Below are 21937 nucleotides of genomic sequence, written 5' to 3' on the forward strand. Positions count from 1 at the left end.
ACATATTGCTTTGAAAAGTGCCACATGAGTTCAGAGCTACACAGTTTTTACTTGGATCTGTACACAGTTTGAAAATATCTGCAGAACTTGCTAGCAATTGGTGACTGAGCTGTAAAAATATTAAATTCCCCAATGAGTCATTCAGATCCCCAGAGAGCCCAGAAGGGAGACGGGAACAGAGCGGGTCAGAGAGAGAGGCTGGACAACGGTACCTGAGTCTTCGCCGTGGGTCCAGTCCCATTCCCACTCCGGCACGGGGCACAGTTCCGTAGTTCGGGGGGCCCATTCCGTAGTCCACATCATCGTAGCCGATACTGCGCTGGTCATCTTCCAGCCCGTACGGCTCAGGCACGAAGCGCTGGGGCGCCGACAGCTCCAGGGCACTGCCCATCCGCACCTGGGGCTGAGCGCCATACGGGTCGGCCTGCCGGCTAGGGGCGCGATAGCCACTGTCCAGAGTCCTGTAGCCATCCACCGGTCTGAGAAACAGCAGCAAACAGAGAAGATCAGTACAGTTTTTCATGTCCAGTCAGTGTGTCTGGACTGTATTAACCGCTCTCTCTCAGTGCAGTGTTAATGTCCTGTAGTGTCCAGTCAGTGTGTCTGGACTGTATTAACCCCTCTCTCTCAGTGCAGTGTTAATGCACTGGAGTGTCCAGTCAGTGTGTCTGGACTGTATTAACCCCTCTCTCTCAGTGCAGTGTTAATGCACTGGAGTGTCCAGTCAGTGTGTCTGGACTGTATTAACCCCTCTCTCTCAGTGCAGTGTTAATGTCCTGTAGTGTCCAGTCAGTGTGTCTGGACTGTATTAACCCCTCTCTCTCAGTGCAGTGTTAATGTCCTGTAGTGTCCAGTCAGTGTGTCTGTACTAATGAACCCCACTCCATCCTTACCTGTATCGGTCTTCCATGCGGGTCCCTCGGCTCAGACTGGCATAGGTGTCTGATGGGGGTCCTGTCCGATACCCAGAATCCTCATACCCCCCTCCTCCAATAGTGGCGTAGTGGTAGTTTCGGGGGACTGTGGCAGTGCCAGTATACATTTCGCCATGCTGGGGAACCACACCCTGTGGCCCACCCTGTCTGTAGACACGGTCAAGAGTGGAGTAGTTGTTTACTCCTCCAACCATCCCTCCCTGTACAGAACCATCCAGGGACAGGTTGTCTGAGATTGAGGGGATCACTGTCCGAGTAGTGACAGTCTTCACAACCTTCTTTACCTGAGAGAGAGAAAGAGGGGAGTTAATACAGTACAGACACTGACTGGGCACTACAGTACATAACCATGAGGGTATTGCAATTGGAAACGGTTCGACTTATCAAAGCAGTCGAAGCCGAGAGAGAAGGGGGTCACAGCTGGGCCAGTACCGTGGTCTCAGTGCGTCGTGTTGTCCCATCCTCACTGGTTTCCACGGAGACCACAGAGGCAGGCTGCTCTGGATCCTCCTCTACTGTAACCGTCTCCTCGACGATGTGACCAGGGTCCAGCATCCTGTACTGTAACGACAGCATGCCGTCAGTGAGACGGGGCAACCAGAGGCAGGCGTCATACGCGCCAGAGAAGGAGAGAGACACAGAAGACAGTCGAGATATGCACCCTACAGAAACCAGAGAAACGCGTCAGGCCAACATGTCTGTAAAAGAGCCAGTCACCTGCGTGCCGTTAACGTATCCCTCGCTCAGTTTCAGTCTGTCTATGTCCGCATCGCCAGGCACACAGCCGTTCTGCACCGAGGAAAGAGAGAGGGACAGGAAGTCAAGAGCAGAACACAGAGGCACCACCGGAGCAAGGACACGTCTCCTGATGCAAGGACAGGGAAGTCCAGTCCTGGACCTGTGTGTCTGCAGCCTTCAAATGCAGCTCGAATCATGGGACATTCATGGGAGTTTAGAAAGACCCCAAATGTCCTGCTGTAGACACAGAACCCCCTCCAGGACCAGGACTGGAGGATGATCAGACACCATGAACCCTGCAATCCACTGTACTACTTCAGTGTGCCCAGTAGGTGGCAGCATCAGCAGACTGTCTATTGATTCAACCGTTTACAGTCTCAAATGCATTCCACAGAGCTTACCGACGAAACAGTTTTGCTGATCCAAGTATTCCAACAAACACTGGACCAAGATACTACCAAGTGAGCCAGGCGAGCAACACAGAAACCGGCATGCCAGATTTTAAGAGAATAGTAAGAATGAAATGACCTAACAACGGATCTCCGACCAGCCTTGTCCCTGGGGAGCCCTGAATGCGCAGATTCGAAAGTGGCGATTTAATGCTGACTTTTAAAAAGATATCGAACAGCTTACTGTTCAACAGGTGATGTCTAAGGCAATTTAAAGAATCAACACAAAAAACACTGACCCTCAAGAACCCTAGGACCTTAACCAAGCCAACTGATTGCTTAAACAAGTCACATGGGATGACCCACAAGACAAATCAGACCGGGACTGGAGACCCTCAGTCTGAGCTCACTTAGATCCAACACACAGTGCCGTTATCTAGTCTCTACAGTCAACGTAGAAAAGACGCTCATGCTAGTGGAGACGGTCACAAGCCTGCTTCACTTGAGCAAGGCAGCACTCATCACGCTCCTGCTTTAGGGCAGGGCCCTTGGCCACACGTCAGTCGCCTGGGCTCCAGCTCGCACTCTTGACCGCACTCCCACAATGCCAATCTTTCCCAGACCCCCCTGCAGGCCTGTCGAGCTGACAGAGGGGTTAACAGAGCTAACAGAAGGCAGGGAACTGATCCCATTTCTGTCCGCAGCTCCGCATCCACTTCCTTCTCCTTCGCTCTCCATTCCTATCATCACAATCCTTTACACCTCACCAAACTGGGGTACACAGGGCACCCCCCTTCTAAAGCAATGTGCAGCACAGTTCTGGACTGAGGGAGGACAACAGGATTGCAACGAAACTGCAGAGTGTGTACACTGTAGTACACTGTACGGCAGTGCGCAGTGCTGGGTCTCGGTGTAATCAAATCAGCCCTCTGAACTCTGACCATTCTCTCAACACGCAGCCTTCAGAGTAACTTTCCCTTTCGCGTTCTGTTAAATAGTCACCTATTAACCAAAAGCACGAAAACCAGTTACTTGTTAGAAGATCCTCAGTAGCAGAATGAATCCAAAAAACAAGCCATTCACAAGCGGCACACAGAACGACTCACAGCGACTGCTGTCTGTACCCCCACAGAACAGATAATAGAAGCCACACGCGCACCTGTCCACAGAGCCTGCGCTCACACTGCAATCGGCCAGCCGAGAGACCGCGCGGCACGCCCTCCCCCACTGACTCACTGCGGACCCCAGCTAATCGTTAAAAACGCTTTCTCATGAGAACGTTGAACCTACACTACCTTGATGTGCATTTCGAATGAACAGCGAAAACACGAACCACCCGACAGAAGTTGTAAATACAGAGGAGAGCATTTAAAACCAAGAACAGTAGGCAATGCCTTACACTAAGGGCGGCGGGAGCGTGGAACAAGCTGCCCAGCCATGTTGTTGAAACCGATACCCTCATTCCTCTCAAGCAGTAGCTGAATGAGATCCTCTCCATCACCAAAGACCAGGCTAGATGGGCCCTACCCCTACCCTGCCCCTCGGCGCAGGGGCAACTCCGACTCGCGGGCAGAAAGGTCAGGGGTCGATTCTGACTGCTCTCACTGCATCTCAGAGCTAAGTAACTGCTGGTGCCATTCACAGCACCTCCAGTCTCCACTCTGGGGGGGTTATCACAATATCCCTACTACTACTACTACTACTACAAGAGACTGTGCAACACAAGGATGGGAGAAGTGTTTCATGTTACTTTCCCCTCTCAAAATTAAGAGCCTGGGGCCAGCTACACACGCCCACAGCCCTTCACGTCACACAACAGTACAGCCACACACCTCTCACTCACTGCTGCACTACAGGCAGGGAAACAAACCGCTGAGCAGTGTCAAGAGTGAAAAAGACCCCGCTTTGACACGAGAGATACTACCAATGCAAACTGCTCTTTACCCTAGAGGAATAGAAAGTACAGACCATTGATGTGCATGGCTTCTTCTTCAAAAAGGAAGAAACACCGCTCAAGCAGACGTATAAGGAGCCTCTGTGATACCCCACACCGCCCAAACAGGGGGCAGCAGTGTGGGGCAGTGGTCAGGGTGCCGGACTCGTTAATGGGAGGTTGTGGGTTTGAGTCCCGAGCTTCTGTTTGTACCCTCGAGCAGGGTACTTCACCTGAACCGTTCCAGTTTAACACCCCGCTGCAAAAGCGTCAGAAATGATCTACAGCATCGGCTGCCCCCCTGCCTGCTCCGCTAGGTTCATCCCGGACGGGGGAGAGAGGAGGAGGCGGGAAGACAGGAAGAGGTGATGGATGGGTCAGGGGGCTAGCAGGAGCGGTGCTGGAGGTGGACACCAGGAGGCCCCGGGTTTGAGGAAAAGGTGCTGATGGGAGATGATGGGGAGTGAGAGACAGAGGGAGGGAGGTGGAGATGGAGGTGGATGGAATGATGGTGACGAAATGGGGGGGGGCGGGCTGTACCTGCTGTGTGGGAGGGGGTCGGGGGCTGCTGCCGTTGGCGACGGCGGTGAGCTGCTGGCTGACCCTCCTCCTCTCCTCCTCCAGAGCGCGGGTCAGCCGCTCAAACTGGGCCTCCTGCTCCCGCACCGAGGCCAGGAGAGAGGCGGCACTCTCACACTGCTCCATGCACACTGGGAGAGAGGAGGCGGGGAGAGACAGGGGAGAGGAGGAGGAGGAGGAGGGAGAGGGAGAGAAAGGCACTTGATTAAACCCAAAGTCCCCAGGAAGCCAAATCGCACAAAGAGGAGAAAAATCACCCGAACCCCTAAAACCCCAGGACTGACAGATTAAGGGAGGGGTATCAATTAAAAATTTTAAAAAACCCAGAAGTCCCAAGACCAGCAAAAAGAGAAAGTTGTTTAAATCCCGAACCGTCAGTAATCGCAGACTGTGCAGTGAGAGAAGAGTCTTGAGGGGAAGGGGAGAGGAAAGGGAGGTGGAAGGACAAGGGAACGGGGGAAACTGTCTCGGGGGCCGGGATGGGTGACTGCCGACCGAGGGCCCGAACCCCACATCTCCACGACAGGCAGCTCAGGAACTAACAGGCAAACAGGACTGGAGTCGGGAGGGAGTGGGACAACTCGGGACCCCTCCCGGAGCGGTGAACAGCGGGCATTCATCAGAGCGGATCATGCCGAAGCACGGCACTTAAACCAAACGTGTCCGCGTCTCGAAAAAACCCAACAGGAGCTTCTGCAGGATCTGTTCGTTAAAAGCTGGGTGTCGGAGCCCGTTTCTGCCCCCGGGCTGGGCGCACTCCCCACGCGGCCTCCCGTTTCTCATCTGCGGTCTGTCCGACCCCTCACCTCCACCCAACGCCGACTGCCACAGTGCCCATTTAAAAAAAAAAATCACAGGAATGAAATCCGAGAAGCTGGACTTGCGCTGCGTGGAACTGAAGAGGGAGCACGAACAGGACTGGGAACAGGAGCAGGAGAGCCTCCGCTTGACCCCCGAGTCCAGGGGCTGCCGAGCTGGAGAAACCGCTCCAGGATACAGGTTACTGCAGCCAAGCAAGAAAGACGCACCAAATATCCCCATCCCCTGCCGTTCAACCACTCCCAGGACCGAGCTCTCCAGATCCCCACCGACAAGACCATCAGCCTTGATCTCTCAGGCGGGGGTCGTGTGAAGACTGGGCAGAGCCCGCTCCTGCACATTACAGGCCACCCAGCCTCGGCCCGGCCTGGACTTTCAAGACCTCATCGCAGCGCAGGCTGTGGGCACTGCGTTCCCGTGCTCCTTTCACCCGCGTTCTTGACGGCACGCAAAAACCCTTCGTTGGCAAGCTGGGGAGAGACGGCAGGAAGTTCTGTTCTGGAGTCACTGGGAAACAATGCTCTCCGGCTGCACAAGAAAGCGACTGGCACTAATTATCCCTGGCGGCGGCCCAGGGGCCCCTCAGGACCAGGAGCCCTTTAGTCCCAAACCCCAGTCTCAGGGGAGGAGCCCAGGTGCAGGATCGGACACCTTTATTCAGCCGAATAGTGTCACTTCATCGCCGCACGCAGCAGGGCGCCAGCCTGTGCAAGTTCTATTTTAAGCGGGTTCCTCGCTCTTGCCCGGATGCCTCAAGGTTGCGCTCTGTGAAGTGCCGGGGGCACAGGGCACGCCACGCGCAGTCTCGGATCAGCAGATCGGCGAGCCGCTGACTGCTGTGACTCAGGCCTGCTGCACGTGGTAACTCGGCTACAATCCCAAGACTGGAGAGGGGGCCGGATCCTGCCTGTGCACAAGTATCCCGTGCGGAGGGAGGGAGGTGGGTGGGTGGGTGGGCACCTCTCGGTCAACAGAAATGCATACCAAGCAAGATTGTGACTGATGTCAGCCTGCAGCGCTGCTACTGACTTGGCACAGCATAGGCACAGTGCAGCATTTCGAACATCTCTTTGTATGCAGCACAACCTAACGTTAACAGGCGAGCGGACGTAGATATGCATGACTAGTCTATCGTGTGGGCTACCTGACCTTTTAAAGCCGGGAAAGGGATACAGACGGCGCACAGCGTTTACAAGAGCGACACGGCCATCGCCAGCCCCCCCCCAGGAGCCGTCCCACGAGGAACGCTCCCCTGCGTCCAGAGCGCGGTGCCGTGGCCACGAGCGCTCGCCGCCAGAAAGAGACAGCAGGGCCGAAAGCCAGGCTGACCGACAGGCCGGCCCTGTGGAGACGCCAGCTCAAACTGCTGGGGGGAACGGCCACACCTCCGCCAACACCCGAGCTACAAAACCGGAACCGAGCCCCACCGTCTTCCAAACAGGGCTCCTGAAAATATTCAATCGGCGCATCCGTACCGTACCCAACACCAGGCTCCACGGCCTCCAGGATACCCCCTGCGGCACCTGCAGGGACCGACGCCGACGCTCCCGCGGAAGCCCACAGGCTCAGGGCTCGTTTTGATGTGGCAGGGGACTGTGAAGGACCACGCTCTCCAGCTCTCCCTTTCGGAAGGATTTCTCATCTCTTCCCAGGGATTTCAAAATCCCCCAGAGGAAAAGGGACAAGAGACACATTCTCTGTTCAGTGCCAGCAGGGGGGTTCAGTCCTGGTTCCGGGGAGACCCCCACCTCTGCTGGGCTTTGTTCTCACTGGGGTCTTGATCGCTTGAAAATTTAAACTTGCCATTTGAGGCTTTTTAAACTTTGCTTTTAGCGCTTTAACAGCTGAATGCGATCTGCAATTGAGGTGAGACCTGTGGAAATGAGCAAGTTTCAGCCGCTCTCATTCAGGTGTGAAATACAACCGACAGGACTTGGATTGACTGGCTTCATCAGTCTGCTCTCCTCCACACCGAGAGCTGGTGTGTGAGCGCGGATGGGAGCTTCATCCAGGTGGGGCTGCACACTGGGGGTGGAGGAGGGGATCCCCAGTGTCTGTAAAGCGCTATGAGTGGAGTGTCCAGGAAAGCAAAAAGCGCTGTGTGTCAGGAATTATTACTACTGCTACTAGATGAAGATGCACTCCAACACCCTACTTGTCTGTTCATCAGCTGGTCTCCCAGACAGAGCTGCTGAGCCAGAAATAAGGGAGTAAAGTTAACTATCCGAGTGAGGAGAGACAGAGTTCTGAGCTGTGGATCTGGGGGAAATAATGTGCTTTTACTGGGGTATTTGTGGAAACCAAGACTGAGCTCAGATGAGGCTCACCCAGGAGATCAGCTAGTACTAGCCCTACACCCAGACTCGCCAGGTCTGTCCCAGGACCAGTCCGAGAACCGTGACTGACAAGCTCAGTGGCGCACGCTGGCCCGAGGAGGAAGCCATACAGACCTTCGGTCCACAGGAGGAGAGAGGGTTGCAGGGAAGGGGGCCAGCAGTCACCAAACCACCAAGACCACAGAGAGAGGAGGAGGAGGGGGAAGAAGAGGCAGCACACAAACTGCAAAAAGAGAGAAAACCTAAGTCATGGGCAGAGATCCCCAGTGAGGTTTGAGGAGCTGGCATCCCGGGCAAACTAACGCTGGCACCAGCTCCACTATTCAGGGCTCCAGGACCGCTGCTGGGCAGCTCGGCAGCTCGGCTTCTCCCTTTCAGTACAGCAGCCCAGGTGCCCGAGCGGGTGCTGTACTGCCAGAGAACGCCAGTCCCTAAACCAAGGCCATGCGACTCATTTCACACCGACGTTTCAAATACAGCACAGCTGGAAACACCACACACACACAAACACAAACACACACACAAACACACACACAAACACACACACAAACACACACACACACACACACACACACACACACACACACACACACACACCCCAAGGCCAAAGTCACGCACTCACGCACCCGAACAGTGTTAGACTGACAGGAGGCAGCGCGAGGAAACTGGCAGTAAAACCGGTGCCCAGTCACGGGCCAGGACACTGCAGGGCTAACTCGTAGGATGTTTAACAGCATTTAACACACATGCCAGCCAGCTCCGCTCATGTGACAACACTGCGGGAAGTGGCGAATCTCGCTGCGGGCTGAGATCTCTGGTGAGCGAGATCGACGGTGCTTGAGCTGGTGAACTGATCCGCAGGCGGCAGGCTCTGCGTGCTGGAGGCGTTGGGAACCGGAGCCTTGAAGTCGGATGTTTGGGACACTCAGGACTGGCTGGAGAAAGGAGTCAAATAAAGGTCTGAACAAGCTAGCAGGTCACCGAGGCCATCTGCACTGGAGCTGTAGAGCTTGGGAATGACACCAGCAGACAGAGCCAGGAGCAGGAAGCTCGATCTAAGGAAAACCAGGCTGCTGCTGTGAGTGGTGGTGTGGAACCAGGAGATGGCACAGACACGAGGGAAGCCTTTCAAGCACAAGCAGGCGAGACCAAAAACCAGGGGTTCATGCTGGGCAGCTCACTGCCGCAGAGCCACAGTCACTGTCAGAACTACCCCTCCCCCAGGGCAGGACCAACACTGCCACATCTCAGGGGCTCAGCCAGAGAGAAGGGAGGAGGGCCAAGAGCACAGAGGGATAACAGGGCCTGTACAGCACTGCATATTCCTGTGGGGTTCACACATGGGTGGGAAAGGGTAGCCCCACCCAGCACCAGCAGCCCCACTGCTGACAGGAGAAAAACTGCTGCACCAGCAGTCAGGACACTGGGGTCAACACCCCTACTCTCACTGACAGTGTCCCGGGTCTGTAATGACCAGCAGTCAGGACACTGGGGTCAGCACCCCTACTCTCACTGACAGTGTCCTGGGTCTGTAATGACCAGCAGTCAGGACACTGGGGTCAGCACCCCTACTCTCACTGACAGTGTCCTGGGTCTGTAATGACCAGCAGTCAGGACACTGGGGTCAGCACCCCTACTCTCACTGACAGTGTCCTGGGTCTGTAATTTGTCTTATCCAGAACACTGTACATCATCCCTAGTCACCATATTGGACTACTGAGAAAAGAGAAAGGAAAGAGGAAAGAAAAGAACAGTGATGGAAAAAGTCAAACAAAGTGGAGAAGTAAAAAAAGCAATCCTCACTCCTCTTCATCCCTGCCTACTTTCTAATTAACACCTTAGAGCTGTGATTAAAGGTAAGGGTACCAGCCTAAAATAGAGCTGTGATCACAGTTACACACTGCCGACTGCACGAGTGCAGAGAAGGGAGTAAGGGGAGACAGCAAGACTTCCAGTAAAACAATCAAAAACCTCATTTGGCATTCATGTAGAGACTAAGACCCTCATATTAAGCTCCTGTTATTGAGCCCAGGCCTAGAATACAACCAATGCTACAGGACATTAACACTGCACTGAGAGAGAGGGGTTAATACAGTCCAGACACACTGACTGCACACTACAGGACATTAACACTGCACTGAGAGAGAGGGGTTAATACAGTCCAGACACACTGACTGCACACTACACTACATTAACACTACACTGAGAGAGAGAGGGGTTAATACAGTCCAGACACACTGACTGGACACTACAGTACATTAACACTGCACTGAGAGAGAGGGGTTAATACAGTACAGACACACTGACTGGACACTACAGTACATTAACACTGCACTGAGAGAGAGGGGTTAATACAGTCCAGACACACTGACTGCACACTACAGTACATTAACACTGCACTGAGTGCATGAGAGAGAGAAAGGCAGAGAAAAGATTGTGCAAGAATCTACTGGCAGTAACCACTTTCCCACAGAGAGAAGAAGCTGTTAAGACTTGTACATTCTCTCTGGGAAAGAAGGACAGGCAGAGATCTCTTACGGGGGGGAACAGTAACAGTCTCAGGGGAACCAAGCTTCAGATGCAGCACACTAAAAAAAAAACTTCACAATAGAGACGTGTAACAGAGGACAGGGGACTGGAGCTTTCCTGGCTGAAGCTGCTGCTCTAATTGTGGAGCCCGCAGCTGTAATTCTCCCTACAGTCGCACTACGGTGGCCTTGCAGCCCGTCCCAGTGGCCTAACCAGTTTGTCAAGGGCGGGTCAGCTCCCGGAGCGGTGAACGACAGGGCGGGGCGGGGCGGGGTGCAGAGCGGCGCGCGGAGGCCCTCTCCCAGCCCAGTCCCGTCAGCTCCCATCACCCCCCACGCCCTCCCATGCCCGCACTCTCACTGCCCCGCCGGTGTCTCGAGGTGAACGCGCACATGGACCCAGAGCAGCGCGAGACCGTTCCGGCAGGAAAGAAAGTGCTGAAACAATTTAGCCGCTCTGCCGCCTTCAGGCCCAACTGTTCGTTCAGCTGTAAACGGGTAACATGACACTCTCTGCCTGGGGCAAACCCTTTCCTGACTTCTCGACTGGCAGGGCTCTCAGGAAGCTCGCTGTATTCTCCTACTCAACAAGACGCATTCCTCCAGCCCCACAGCCTGCTTCCCCACTTCCAGAGCTGGGACTCTCCTTTCATCAAGTGCCAGCAACCAGGTTCACACAGCTGAGGCTCGGAGGTTCATTTCACCTTTTACGGAATCACAGTCGTGTCAGCAGCAAGCTGGGGTAAAACCCGACTCTCAGAAGTATGTCCAGTCTGGGGCTAGAGCACCTCCGCAGGACCAAGCGTCTCGAGACACTTGCCACCTGCGAGAGATCGGCACGCTACTCGGAAAAGGTGCACTGATGTTTGAAATAACCACTGACGCCAGTAAAGGCATCGAGCTCGTTAACACTGGTCCTGTACTGGAGCAGTAGGAGCTGTAGGGCAGGCTCATTCCCAGCTGTGCCGTCGGAGTTCAAGACCTCAGCCATCCCCACCCCCGCACAGCTGCTGCTGCTGCTGCTTCAGGGGACTGAAGAGCACTTTGCACAGGTGCTGCTCATCCATTTAACCACAATATTCCTGTCATGACCTTCAGAACCTCTTGAGCTCAATCTGGACTGCAGTGCCCACAACTGACTGCTCTGCCAGTCTGGCCCTGAGGGGCACAAGATCACACTCCAGACAGCAGGGACAGCTGACTGCTCTGCCAGTCTGGTCCACAGGGGCACAAGATCACACTCCAGACTGCAGCGACAGCTGACTGCTCTGCCAGTCTGGCCCTGAGGGGCACAAGATCACACTCCAGACTGCAGCGACAGCTGACCACTGTGCCAGTCTGGTCCACAGGGGCACAAGATCACACTCCAGACTGCAGGGACAGCTGACTGCTCTGCCAGTCTGGCCCTGAGGGGCACAAGATCACACTCCAGACTGCAGCGACAGCTGACCGCTGTGCCAGTCTGGTCCACAGGGGCACAAGATCACACTCCAGACTGCAGGGACAGCTGACTGCTCTGCCAGTCCAGTCAGGTTACTCATCAGCTGGGTCTGATGCACTCGTGTGTCACCCAGTGGCAGCGAGATGGGGAGGAGGAACGGAACAGGAAGAGAGGGAGAGAAACCAGAGAGGCAGTGACTCACAGTTTCACCTGCAGAGTACACACACACAGATAAAGGAGCAAAAGGAATGCGATTACCTCATTCTCTTCAAAGTCCCTCCCCCACTACTAACAACTGCTACACACTGCCCTCAATTCAGAAAGCACAGCAAGGGACTGGGTCACAGAGCTCGCTTATCTACAGCCTATATATTACCTTGTACTACAGGCTGAAAGAAGCAGAATCCAGGGTTGTGTCAACACATTTAGCCTTATTCCCAGGACTCCTGATTACAGACAACCCCAGCCAAGGTGCTAGAGGAGCCCAGTCCTGCTGGTTATTTTTACAGGTAGCCTTTAAACCACTTTCTAAAGCCCTCGAACAAGTCAACCACACGGTTAAACGGGCAGTGTTCAATTTTAAACACCAGCAATCAGAATATCCTTCAGCCTGTAAAGATCAGTGTTCCATCCATTGAAAAATTATTTTAAACAATCAGCTGAAAAGTGGTCATGATGTTCCTGATATTTAAACAGGGGATTTAGGGTGATCTAGAAGAATAACCTGTGCTAACTGAACCAAAGCTCTCCAAAACCAGCCTCTCTCTCAGTGCAGTGTTAATGTCCTGTAGTGTCCAGTCAGTGTGTCTGGACTGTATTAACCCCTCTCTCTCAGTGCAGTGTTAATGTCCTGTAGTGTCCAGTCAGTGTGTCTGGACTGTATTAACCCCTCTCTCTCAGTGCAGTGTTAATGTCCTGTAGTTTCGAGCTGAGGAACCAGCATGTTGTATCTTGCTCCTCATTTTCTACCGTGTTGCTTCACCAGTGACACTAGGGCTGTGGGCGTGGGAGCGCTCTGCTGAGCAAGTCGGAGAACGGCAGTGTGAGAAAGTGCAGTGGGCGGGGAGACGGACTGCGGTGGCCGTCCTGACAGAAGAGCCCTCTGGGAAAGGCAAGAGACAAAGCTGGTGAACAAGTCTTACTCGAGCACCTGGCAGCGGCCCCGCCAGGCCGGGGAGCGAAGCTTACACCTGGAGGACGGCTCCCAGCTGGGCTCTCCTCCCTCGCTGGGCTGGCCCAAACACTCGCCATCCCAGACCCAGCAGCTACCCGAGGCCTCAGAGGTCAGTCGCTGCATCCGGGCATCTCCGGCATGAGGCAGAGACAAACCTCTGGGCTGGAGCCGAGCTCAACCCTCCTCTTTCTGCACCTCGAGCGAGGGACAGTGGACGAACGAGGCGCTGGGAAGGGGCAGTGCCGTCTGGGCCCCACAGAGCGCTTGGGCAAGTGTGGTTTTCCCCACTGGCCCTCTCCGCTGCGGGGTACGGTTGCCTTCACGGTGAGGAGGGAGGAGTGCAGCACAAGCACCGCACGGCGAGGCCGCTCCGACGCACCGGCCGCCGCCCACCCTGAGCCGGGCAGGACTGGTCGGGGAGGCCACCAGCGGCTCAACACCCCAGCGTGCGCGGTCAGCTCCTGCACGGTCCACGCGGCAGGATGCGGAGAAGGGGGGGGGAGCTGTGCGAGACCCCGAGCCTGGAGAGAGGCGAGGGCGGAGCGCAGCAGCGGGCAGCCGAGCCCTGATCCCTATCTCAGGTATGCCACTGCGAGCGGCACACCCCTCTCCCCCCCCCCCCACCGGCAGCCCGCGGCTCCGGCCCTTATAAGGCAAGGTCACAGCCCACGGGGCCCTTATCTCCCGCTGGAGCAGGAGCAGCAGCGGGAGAGGGAGAGGGAGAGACAGATAAGGACCCAGGCTGTCCACAGGGCTCCGGGGAGGAGACTACATTCCACACCTGCCCCGACGCGCAGCTCGAGCACCAGCGCACTGCACCGCTTGCTGCACACGGGGGGGGGCCTCCACCCTGCCCCTCGGGGGACCCCGGGACCCCAGCACCTCGCCGGTCTCCATTTCCACCCTGACGAGCCCTACCGACGCGAGCGATGAACTGCAGTGGTGCCCGAACCGGAAAGGCAAGACATCCCTCACAGACACTGAGCACGGGTCGGACCCGAGAAGGGGCCGTCACCTGCTCGCACCCTGACTGGACCAGGCAGCTGGGGAACGGGTCACCGCGGCAAGCGGACAAGGAGCTCAAGATGTTAACGCGCTAGGGCCAGTGGGGCGACGGCCTGCGCCTCGAGCTCCCGGCCACGCAGGCGGTCCGGGGGCTTCATCACGTCTGAGGCCCTGTGGGGCGTCACGGATAAGTGCACCTTTAACAAGGTGAACGCTTCGGGTGATCAACTGTGAGACAGCTAATAAAATCCTTCAAAGTGCCTAAGAAAGTCAGGCTAATCGTTTGACGGAGCGGGATCAGAGACCCCCCGAGCTCTCGGGAGCAGTAAGCAGGCCTGAACGCAGCTGTGGGCTTGCTGCGCCTCTCCCTCCAGGTCAGCACCCACACAGGGGGAGCCTGCCGAGTGCTGGATGTCCAAAGTCACCTGGCCAGACACTCCAGCGCAGGACTCCTCCCCCGACCGTGCAGCCGCAGCACGCGATGAGCGGCCTTCGCACCCCAGCGCCCCGCCTGACCCGCAGGCAGGACCAGGGCTGCCCGCGTCACAGACGGGCCCGTCCCCTGGCTGGACGCTGCACGCGTCACGTGAGGAGCTGTCCCTGCGGCGGGCGCGCGCGCGCGTGTGAAGGCGAGCGAGCGAGTGAGTCAGGCTGTCCAGCACTCAGGCAGCAGAAGGGGTGTGCGTGCAGCTGTCAGCTCCCAGACAGCAGACAATGAGAAGTTTGTTCAAGACCCACGCGGAGGGCAGCAAGTGCGCGGCCGTCCACGCGCGTCTGTCAGAGCAGGTACGGGGAGGGGAGAGCCAGCTGTCTCTGCGCACAGACCACACGGCGGTGGGAGACGCCGCTCGGCCGGAGGCCTGGCTCTGCCGCCGCGCCCCTCGCGGGTCTCAGCTCTGGGTCGGGCCGCTCGCGAGCCCACGGCCCTCGGCCCAGAGCACACAAGCGGGCCGGGCACTCCGGCACACCGGCGCCCGCACGGCAATGTGGGGAGTGCACCCAGCACCGGGATCACCGGAGCTCCATCCACAGGAAGCCCAGGCTCCACACCACGGAGGAGACAGCTCTCCCTCACCTTTGCACGGAGAGGCAGGAAGAGGGAGGGAGGGACGGCGTGACGTTCATGAGACACACAGCTGATTCTCTCACCCCCACAAAAATAGAAGTGTGACAACAGTGAGAAACCCATGAGAGCCCATGTGATTCACACAGAGGAGAGACAGGAACAGAGAGGAGAGCGGGGAGGTGGAGGGCCAGGAGGCACGCGGGGTCACGGGGAAACGGAGCCCCCAGAGTAGAAAAGCAGCTCCCCGCACAGCTCTGCCTTGAGGTGACCACACAAAAAGCAATCATTTCCACACTTGGACTTGCCTCCCCTGCAGCACCACGCTTCCTAAGCCCCTGCTCACTCCCTGTTGAACGCCACTCACCGACACGTCCTTGAGACACTGGGAAATCAGCAGCAAGGCCCAGCGAACAATAGACAACCCCCGTACCGCCCTAGAACAATTTCAGAGCTTCCTGAATAACAGGAAATGATGTATTAACCCTCCCCCCCCCAGTGCAGTGTTAATGTACTGTAGTGTCCAGTCAGTGTGTCTGGACTGTATTAACCCCTCTCTCAGTGCAGTGTTAATGTCCTGTAGTGTCCAGTCAGTGTGTCTGGACTGTATTAACCCCTCTCTCTCAGTGCAGTGTCAATGTCCTGTAGTGTCCAGTCAGTGTGTCTGGACTGTATTAACCCCTCTCTCTCAGTGCAGTGTTAATGTCCTGTAGTGTCCAGTCAGTGTGTCTGGACTGTATTAACCCCTCTCTCTCAGTGCAGTGTCAGCAATCTCTGTAGGGTGTAAAATTGGAATCTATGGCGTACAAGTGCCTATAATGAACTTGAACAGGGACACTGGGGAAGTCCTAGGGGCTGTTTCAAATTATGTTTCAGAAACACTTCCATCCCAGCAGCTTCTACTTTAACCTTCGGTGTCACTGCATTCAGACCTCAGGGAACAAACCCCATGGGGTGAAACTAAGCGGTGTATAACTCACCGGCGGATCCACCAATTAAAAACAACACTCGCGTGCCGCAGCGGAGCACAGCAAGGAAACACTCCCACAGCACATTCCCCCGATCCAGGGCCCAGAAGCTGCAGGCTCCCAAGGGCAAACTTTCACAAACTCAGCCCATCGAGCCTGTGTGGCCGCTAATGGCCAACCGATGCGAAGACTTGTTTCAGCTCCTTGCTGAAAATCAACAACGTGGCCGTGCAGCTTGATCCACCATCAGTGTACAGAACCGCCTCCTGTCCTGACTGGAGGATCTTATCCAGCTGTTCACTGACAGGAGCCCAGATATCGACTTCAACACCACCACTGGGCAGCTTGTTCCACACTCCCACCACCCTTTGTGTGAAGTTACTCCAGTCCTTCCACTCGTACTCTGCTGTGCTGGCCAACAGCAGGTGTTTGAGGACACTCGCAGAGAATCACACACCCGTAGCTGCACAAAGCCGATGAAAACATCCGCAACCTCACCAACCACAGGAAACCACTGTGGGCCAGATTTTGGCTGCTTATCGCTGCAGATCTGCACTATCTACTGCTCTGTCTCTACTCCGGGAGTGCGCATGTACATACAGTGGCTTCTCGGAGGGAAGACGCGCACCAGTGCGGTGTGCCAGCAAGCCAGGCCCACAGCTCTTTCCCCGTACGTTTCTCAACGGGCAGGACAGGCTCCGATCACGAGCGCTCACACAGCCCCACCCCCACCTCAGCGCACCGTGTGGAAACCCTGTGAGCAGTCACACCACCCGGCCCAGCGCCGGCAAGCTCCGACACGCTCAGGGAGAGGGAATGCACAGATAAAGAGAGACGCAGGGGAGATACTGGAACCGGAGAAAGAGGGGAAAGTATTGAGCACGAAGGCTCGCAGACTGAATGAATGTTTAGGTAACAAACAAGCGGCAGCCATTCGACTCCTCTTGCTTGTTTGGTAGTTAGCTGATCATTGACCCGAGGATCTTATCCTGCTGTCTTGACAGAAACCGGGGTATCGGCTTCTGCAATATGGGTGCTCAGACCTGCTCCACACTCCCACAACCCTCGTGCCAAGGAGCTGCTCCTGTTCTCGGATTCACACGCACCGCTCCGTAGTCTGCCGCTCGTGTCCTCTGGTTCGCGTTTCGACGATCATTCAGAAGCAGCCCCCCCCGGGGCGAACGCTAAAACCGTCACATAAAAACCCACGTCCTCTCCAGCACGGCCGTCCGACGAGCTTTCACAGACCAGACCGAATTCAACATCACGGGGTGTGTACTTCGGGTCCTGCTCCCCAACAGCGGCTCGAGCCCCGCACGTCCAGCGGGCCCAGAGAGGGGAAGCAGCCGAGCAGTCACTGACCCGTCGCGGCTGTGCGAGACCCCTGCCGGAGCAGGGGCACTCGTTTCACAACCGGGAGACCTTCTGTAAGTAAGAATTCCATTGTACCAGTACCGGTTACATATGGCAACAAAGTTCAAAGTTCAAAGTTCAAGTTCAAAGTTCAGCAGCGCGGTCCCCTCTCCGAGACTCTCCTGCTGGTCCCTCGGCTCACGAGGCCCCTGGCATACGGCCCCGCCGAGCCCCACACGGGCCACTGCCGACAGCGTTCGCCGCTGCGTATCCTGGGACAACAGGGGACCAGGCGCGGCCCGAGGACAGGCGGGAACCATGATCGCAAGGGATGGGGTATACCGGCGCAGACGCCGGCGCCCCGGGGGAGCTGCAGGAGCTGCACAACAGCGCCCCGAATAGCCAAGGAGCACCCCTAGAAAAGTATCACGCACCCACCGCGGGACAGAGGGCGCGCGCTCGAAGCACATGAGAAAGCCCTCCCTCACAGGACAGCCACAGCACTGACGCGCGGGGCTGGAAGTGAACGCCAACACCCCAGCTATCCACGGACCTGCCAGCTGATTAGCGCGTCCTGCGCGAAGCTGCCCGTGAGCCGGCTCTGGCCCGGCAGTCCCCACGCCGCTCACAGAGCTGTGACGAGACAGGCCCAGGGCCACACCGAGGGGCCGGGAGAGGCTCGCTCACGAGCCAGGCCCGTCCACCGCCCCTGGGCCACGCCGAATCAGGAAGAAGCCCATCTGCGCAGACAGAGACCCCGCTGTATTTGCAGAGCCTTGCCGAGGCCCAGCGAGGGCCCTGAAGGCCAGATCCGCCTGTGGTCATCTCTCCCGCCGAGTCCTGGGTCAGGCCAGGGCTGCCCTGACCAACTGAGCTTCACCTGAGCGCTGAAGGTTTAAGATATTTAACCTCCGAGCCTCGAGCCTCTTTTAGGCTCAAACGGGGACATAACCCCTCTGTCACCACACTACAGAGAAGGCAGTGCCGCTCTGGAACGCGTCCAGAGAGGAACACCCGAGACATTCCTGGGCTGCAGGGAAAGTCCTGCACCGCCAGGCTGGAGGAAGCAGATCGAGACGGTCTTGAACGGTGCAGACCGGAAGCGGAAACAACACGAACTTTCACAAGCCACAAAGGCCTAAGCAACAGGCATTTAAAACCAAAACCAGGAGGCACGTCCTGCACAAAGAGTTGTGGGAGCAGGGAACAAGCCACCCAGTGCCGATGTCTCACGCTCCAGCGTTACTGGACTCGGGGCTTCCCTGTCCCACTGGAACACGGCTCTACTCATACTGCCAACACTCCTCCTGAAACCCGGCGAAACCCACACACACAACTATGCTGCTGGAATGACTGTCATCCACGCTGGGACCTGACCCGCAGGAATACAGGCCGGGCCAATGAGACCGCAGCGCCACAGAACTCAGACAGTGAGAAGGTACAGAGGGTGCATCCCCAACCAGAATGTGATCAGTCTGACTCCCCGCCCCCCCCCCCCCACACACACACACACACACACACACAACTCCTCAACAGGGAACCCGGGCCCTCCACCATAACCCCAGACCACATCAGACTGGTTCCACCGGCATCCCTTATCGCCTGGACCTCAAAAACACTTACTAAACTACCATAATTGCTCCTATTCAGTGTGTCTGGACTGTATTAACCCCTCTCTCTCAGTGCAGTGTTAATGTACTGGAGTGTCCAGTCAGTGTGTCTGGACTGTATTAACCCCTCTCTCTCAGTGCAGTGTTAATGTCCTGTAGTGTCCAGTCAGTGTGTCTGGACTGTATTAACCCCTCTCTCTCAGTGCAGTGTTAATGTCCTGGAGTGTCCAGTCAGTGTGTCTGGACTGTATTAACCCCTCTCTCTCAGTGCAGTGTTAATGTCCTGTAGTGTCCAGTCAGTGTGTCTGTACTGTATTAACCCCTCTCTCTCAGTGCAGTGTTAATGTCCTGTAGTGTAGTATACAGACTGTACTGTATTAATGAATACAATGGAAACTCAACTCTACTGCGGGACACAAAGAGTCACTTTTCTCCTGCAGAGGATTTCAAAACAGCGTTATTGGACTCTGAACCCGGAAACCTGGGCGAGATGACGAGCGAACTACAAACATCTGGCCTCAATAACGAGCCTGCTCAGGGAGCGCAGAGGCAGGGGGACTCTTATCTCGACAGCGAGCGCGCCCCCGCCGGGCCCGGCGCAGGTACAGGTGAGCTGTAATGGCCGCCGCCTGCTGCAGCTCCGCCCCGAACCGGCCCAAACGGCACCGGGCCAGGCTAGCTCCCGCCCTCCCCAGCAGAGCTCCAGCGCTCAAGATCCACAGCTGCCTCCCGCCCCCCCCCCCAAAGAACCGCGCGCTCCGAAGAATGCGAACGTAAGAGGTCGAAACCTCCCAGCTATCGCGCGCACAGTGCGCGAGCCCGTGGCGAGCGCTGGGGATCCCTCGGGCTGCCGCGAGCCCGGAGGACCCGCGCGGCCTAGCCGGGTCATCGCCGCTTCGCTTCACCCACTCCCGCTCGAGGCTCGAGCACGTCGCCTCGCAGACCCACCGAACCGGTTCGCGAGCCGCCCGCAGCGCCACCGGTGACCGCGGCGCGCTGTGGCGTCACACTCGCGAGTCGGGACTTGCTGGGCGGTGTGGGGGGGCGGGCGGCAGTTTCGGCTCCAGCATTTCAAAACAAGCAAGTCGAGGGGGGAGCGGCGCCGGCGAGGACACACCTGGCGACCAGGCCGAACCCCCCGGCGACACACCCCTGGACCCCCGCAGACCTCTTTCTGCTCCACCGCCACCCGCGACACCGTCCTGACGCCGCCAGTCAAAACCACAAGAAACTCCAGCGAAGCGCTGAAACTCCAACTGTAACCGCACACACGGCGGAGCCCCAGGTCCCCGGCACCCCAGCTGCAGCCTGGACACACACACACACGGCGGACCCCCAGGTCCCCGGCACCCCAGCTGCAGCCTGGACACACACCCCGGCACCCCAGCTGCAGCCTGGACACACACCCCGGCACCCCAGCTGCAGCCTGGACACACGCACACACGGCGGACCCCCAGGTCCCCGGCACCCCAGCTGCAGCCTGGACACACACACACACACGGGGGCAGGACAGGCCGGGCTCGTACCTCACCTGGTCCCGCCGGGCGCGCGCCGGGCGTGTCGCTGCTGTCCGGCGCCGGAACCGTCGGTCGTCACTGGCTCGCGCTGGGCGTCACGGTCTCTCCCCTCGCGGCACGAGTCCCCCAGTCCGACGCGCTGCGCGAGAGGCAGAGAGACGGCAGGGCTGAGACCGGGGCCCGGGACCCGCACCTTCCAGTCCCTTCCACAGCCCGCACTCACCGCGGGAGAGCGCTTTTATTTTGAAGCGGCGAGGTGTCCCAGGGACAGACGGACATCTTCGGGCATTAACAACTCCCAACAGTAGCTTTCTCTCTCCTTCCCCCCCCCTCCCCTCCCCGTCGGTTCGCGATAATCCTCCGTCTCCCTCTCGGCATACGTGTTCAAACGGTCGGACACGCCGCCCAGCCGCTGCGAGAGCGCCGGAGTTGGGGCTCCGCGGTTTGCGCAGCGAGTTTCCGTGTGGAAGTGGGCCTCTGGGAAAGAGGACTCGGGCGCCGCAACCACACGAAAGCTGGGGCTCGTTACAAAAATAACTCGACAGCGGGCAACAGCGTTCAAGTTAGCAAAGAAAAGACGAAAACCTCCACAGCGGAGAGACGGCGCAGATTTGCTTTTAGGGGAAAAAAGGGGGGGGGCAGAGAAACTTCGGACAGTCAGGGGCTCTTCCTCCTCCGCGTCTCTTCCTTTGTGTCTGCCTTTTTAAAAAAAAATAAATAAACCCGTCGCCCGACCTGGTGCGAGAGCCGCCCGCGGCCCCGGCCGCTCGAGCGGAGCCTGCCGGGACGGGGCTCGAGCCAGCCAGCCAGCTCGCGCCGCTCAGTCTCGTGCGCCCCGACTCCCAGGCACTTCCGACATCCACCCGCCGCCGCCGCCGAGACCTACCTAGGAGCCGTCCTCTCCCGCACGCCGAAATCCTATCCCGGGGAGGACTCGAGTGTGCCTGTGTGTGTGTGTGTACGCTTGGCCGTGTCTCCCGGGGCCGTGCGTGAGTGCGTGTCCCGGGCCTGAGCGCTGCCGGGGCTGCTCCGAGTCTCTCTCTCTCTCACGGTTTTCCCCCGCCGCCGAATTCGGGCGTCTGACTGTACCGACTCCGCTCCGCGACTACATGGGTGTGGACACCCCAGCCAGAAAAGGAAGCAAGCGAGGAAGAAAGAAAGAAAACAAAAAAAAAGCAGTATCCCCTCCCTCTTTTTCCCCACCTCTCTTTCTCTCTCCGTGTTCCCGTCTTTCCGCTGCTCCGTGTCCCTGTCGACTCTCCCTGTTAAAGTTGGAGCCCGTGAATCTCGCGCAGCAGGGCTGGGAGGGGGATGTGTACAGGGGTTACCGTAACGACCGGGGTAGGCGGACACCCTAAAACCGGAGAGCGCCCGGAGGCTCGTCTGTCCCCCTGCTAGCGCCGGGGCCTCCTCTCCAGTGTCATTAACGTATACCCTATTTAGAAATACAGAACGGCAGCCCAGATGTTCATTTTGTTTGATATTTTTGATGACATATTTCTTGCATACATGTTCATCTAAATAGAGAGGTTGGAAGTGGAACCAGAAT

At 57.3% G+C, this 21937-nt stretch overlaps 1 protein-coding gene across 16 annotated transcripts in view; it reads right to left on the reverse strand.

The window, feature by feature from the left end:
- Positions 1–21675, reverse strand: part of ctnnd1 (catenin delta 1) — a 36615-nt gene extending 14940 nt beyond the window's left edge. For 4 of the 16 annotated variants that reach the window (XM_088918496.1, XM_088918494.1, XM_088918495.1 and 1 more), the window contains exons 1-6: positions 20398–20482; positions 4536–4705; positions 1653–1724; positions 1368–1496; positions 894–1219; positions 213–479 (exon numbers count right to left, since the gene is read on the reverse strand). In XM_088918496.1, the coding sequence (XP_088774622.1) occupies positions 213–479; positions 894–1219; positions 1368–1496; positions 1653–1724; positions 4536–4700 (959 nt within the window). In that variant the 5' untranslated portion in view covers positions 4701–4705; positions 20398–20482. Of the gene's footprint in view, positions 1–212; positions 480–893; positions 1220–1367; positions 1497–1652; positions 1725–4535; positions 4706–20397; positions 20528–21274; positions 21496–21591 lie in introns of those variants that run through there. The other 12 variants (XM_088918508.1, XM_088918504.1, XM_088918503.1 and 9 more) reach the window with 9 other exon arrangements.
- Positions 21676–21937: the final 262 nt, after the last annotated feature.

Source organism: Atractosteus spatula, chromosome 6, assembly GCF_055471065.1.
Source record: "Atractosteus spatula isolate fAtrSpa1 chromosome 6, fAtrSpa1.hap1, whole genome shotgun sequence".
In the NCBI taxonomy this organism is placed as follows: domain Eukaryota; kingdom Metazoa; phylum Chordata; class Actinopteri; order Semionotiformes; family Lepisosteidae; genus Atractosteus; species Atractosteus spatula.